Source organism: Chinchilla lanigera, unplaced genomic scaffold, assembly GCF_000276665.1.
Source record: "Chinchilla lanigera isolate Chin_1 unplaced genomic scaffold, ChiLan1.0 scaffold00033, whole genome shotgun sequence".
NCBI lineage: Eukaryota > Metazoa > Chordata > Mammalia > Rodentia > Chinchillidae > Chinchilla > Chinchilla lanigera.
Window position 1 is genome coordinate 11535634 of NW_004955434.1, and position 3604 is coordinate 11539237.

Consider the following 3604-nt stretch of genomic DNA (forward strand, 5'->3'; position numbering starts at 1 on the left):
TGTTACAATAGCTATGGGAAACTAATACATACACTGCACTGAACTTGTTTCTGCTCTGCATTGAGGAGCCCTGGCCTAAGACAGCAAAGTATCACACCTTGGTACACACCATCTTTTTGTTTTTTTTTTTTTTTTTTTTTTTTTTTTTTTTAAGGATTTTGAGTTACTTCGCTCCACTATTTTCTAACACTGAGAATTTCTGTAGGGGATTCTGAAACCAGGGCAATTCATCTTTAATGTAAGTGACTAGACCTTTCTTGCTTGAATCTCCAAATAATTTTCTTTTCTCTCCCACCCTCCCTTCCCAGGGTCCAATAATATCTTCCCTGATTATTCTTGTTCAGTTTTCCCAAGTATAATCAGTATCCTGTGTATGTAAATAGATTATCTTTTATTTCAAAAATGTTTATCTGAACTATATCTTTATAAAGCACAATAATTTTCTTGCTTTGTTATAAACCAAAATATCCAACTAACATTTTTGTACTCATTAAATTTAAAAGATAAGTTATTGTACAGTTTTTAAAAATGCACTATACAATAAACAGAAAGTTACATTTAAAAAGCGTATATAATAATTATGTAGACCAAGAACAAAGCAGAGCTAATCATTTGGTTTTTTACTTATATAATAGATATAGATAGTTCAGTTAGTCTTAAATTATCTTTATGTTAAAGTAGTGCAAACTATGGTGCATAAGGATTCACATAGAAAGGTATAATCTGCATAGTTCATATGAATTAATAATATTTGCACTGCAAAATAGATACAGACAGCCCTAGGCTTTCATATTAAAATTTTGTGTTGAATTATCTTTTACAACATTATAGATTATTACATAAAATAATTTTACACATTTATATCCTAAGAAAGATAATTTTCTTGAAAAAAGTATTCAAGTAACTGTTTGTAATATAACAGCTGAGCTTCAAAGAGTTTAGTATCTACTAAATCTATATTCCTTTTTTTGAATCAACAATTGAGATATGCTGCATTCCTTGAGTTATGAATTCTCTTTTTAACCTGAAATATTGACAGCTTCTGCACTTCTGGAATATTCCTGACAGGTTGGCTTTTCACATGTTGTTATTGTATATGAAATATATTATTTTTCTTCTTTTCTTTTCATATGCCTTTCCATTTTACTTTATTAAATTCCTTCCAGAATATTCTCCAGAATAATGTTCCTCCAGCAATGTCTCTAAAAGAATTTTGGGACAATAGAAAATTCAAACCAGGAAGCATGAGTATTGGAGTGCCCTTGACTTTCCTTGTATTTTCTGCAAACACCTACCAGATCTTTGATGAAGTGGATGTATCTAAACATGATGACATGCTAAATATGGTAACATATTAAATATGATGATCCATAACTCTGACTTTTTCTGACATAGTAAACATCTACCTATGGATCTTTTTTTAGTTTTTTTTTTTTATTAGTTCTTGTTTGCAGTACATACTGATCATTTGCAGCGTGAGGAGTTAGCGCATGCACATAACATCATAATTCTCTTTTCACCCTTTCCTCTCCCTTCCTTCTCCCTTCTCTCCATCTTTTCCTTCTTGTCCCTTTTGAAAAAGACCCATCTCCCCGTTTCCTGTTATCTATCTTTTATTTTGCTCTTTAATTTATTCATACTTTGGGTTTCTCATTAAGATAAACCGTGCAGTATTTCTACTTGTCTTTGTGATTTGTTTCATTAACATCGTCGCCTCAAAGTGCATCCACTTCCCTACAAGTGATCATCTTTACCTTACCTTATGCGTAGTAGTACTTCATTGTAAATACACACCGCATTGTCCTTCCATCTACAGATCCTTTCCTATTGGACTTCATTTTGAAGACTGGCCTTTTAAGCCTTTGGTTGATTATTTTCTTTCCTTATGCTTCCCTTCTTTTGTCCAGTAAACTCCTTCTTAAATATGCACTTTATGGTCTGCTCATTTGTAAGTGGAGATCTTTGGAAACTGCCTCTAGTGTATGGTTCTCCTAGCTTTTTCTTCCTACTGAAGTGAAAATAGATCTTTCAAAAGATCCCCCTGAGTTTCCATGGTGAGCCTCAATGTCTAAGAAAGAAAGAGACTTGGGCTTGTAATTTCCACAGCAGAACAGTGAGGGCTGCGTCCTTCTCCAGAGTCCGTTGGACTTTCTCTGTGCATGATTTTCTTTTTCCTACCCCTCCAGAAGGTGCAGTCACTGCTTCATGTGATGATCCCTTTGTCATTCCAGTGATAAATGGGCTTGTCTGGACCACATCAGCTCATGGGTTCAGAAAGATATATGATCACTCTCTATGACAAGAAATAGCCTCTGCATGTTTCCCTGAAGCAAATAGTCTGTTTTCTTCTTTGAGTGGGTTTGAGAGAATCTTCATTACTCCCATCGATATTAGGGTGGACAGTGGCTGCAGCGGTAGGCTGCCACATCAGCAACGTGGAGAAGGAACCACAAGAAAATATGCCCTGCTGCGGTCCCTTTCTTGTTCCCTGGAAGCCTAAAGTGGGCTCAGAGCAGCAACAGCTCCGCCATTTTTGCTTCTTATACTATTGCCGATATGGACCTGTACTTTAAATATTTGTTCTATCCTCTTTTCTTCAGGAATTCCAATATACTGCTATATGTTTTATTTTTTCATTAATTATTCATCTTTGTTCCTTAATATATGTATGGAAATGTCTTTTCTCTTTCATAGTCCTGTTTTTGTCCTTGTAATATAATGTCATGTTTTCATTTTTTTCCTCCCGTTGCTTTTACTAACCTCTGACAACTCACATTTTATCTTCTCCTGCTGTCTGATCGTCTCACTCCTGAGATCTTTTATTTGTGCTTTGAACTCTTCCTTCATAGACTTGATTAGTTACTAATGGGTTTAAAATTCAGGAAGAAACTTTGGTCATGATTTTTTTTTTTCTTTTCTGTCTTTTTGAGACAAGGTCTCACTATGCAGTTCAGGCTGTCCTTGAGCTCACTTTGTAGCCCAGGCTGGTCTCAAACTCACAGCAATCCTCCTGCCTCATCCTCCTGAGTGCTGGGATTACAGGTGTGTGCCACCAGGCCTGGCTGGTCACGATTCTTATATGCTCCACATCTGTATTTTTCCAAAAGTCATTATGAATCTACCATTTATTTTTCTACTATTTTTCATTTTCTTACCTTATTTTTGACTGTCCTATTTTGATTCTTTTTTCATGTTCTAAATGGCGAACTTTCCCTTAGCTGTCAGGAGGAGATCTTTATCAGGACAGAGCTGAAACAGTTTCAGGCCAGCTGGGATCATCAAGAGTGGTGTGAGTTCATGTAGTCTCCTTGTCTCCTCGACAAATGGAATAGCAGCTTTTAAAGTCTTTTCTTCTACACTGCCGAAGAGACCAGGTGCTTCCCATATATATGGCTTCTTGATAGGTTTTCTCTTCACTGCTGTCTTTCTTTTCTTTCCTGGGTCAGAACTGGGTCTTGGAAATCTAGGCATTTAGGTTTTGCAGCTTGAAGTATACTTTCACCTTCAACAATTATACATTGCTAGCGCTGTAATCTGCTGCTTCAGTGCCTTTGCTCTGATAGTTCCTTTCTTCAGCACACGCTTGCGTAATCACCATGGCCAT

The 3604-nt window shown here is 36.1% G+C and overlaps 1 protein-coding gene across 1 annotated transcript in view; it reads right to left on the reverse strand.

The window, feature by feature from the left end:
* Positions 1–3604, reverse strand: part of Tmem261 (transmembrane protein 261) — an 8606-nt gene extending 5002 nt beyond the window's left edge. The window contains exon 1 of the mRNA XM_005388752.2: positions 3518–3604. Coding sequence (XP_005388809.1) covers positions 3518–3604 — 87 coding nt within the window. The remainder of the gene's footprint in view (positions 1–3517) is intronic.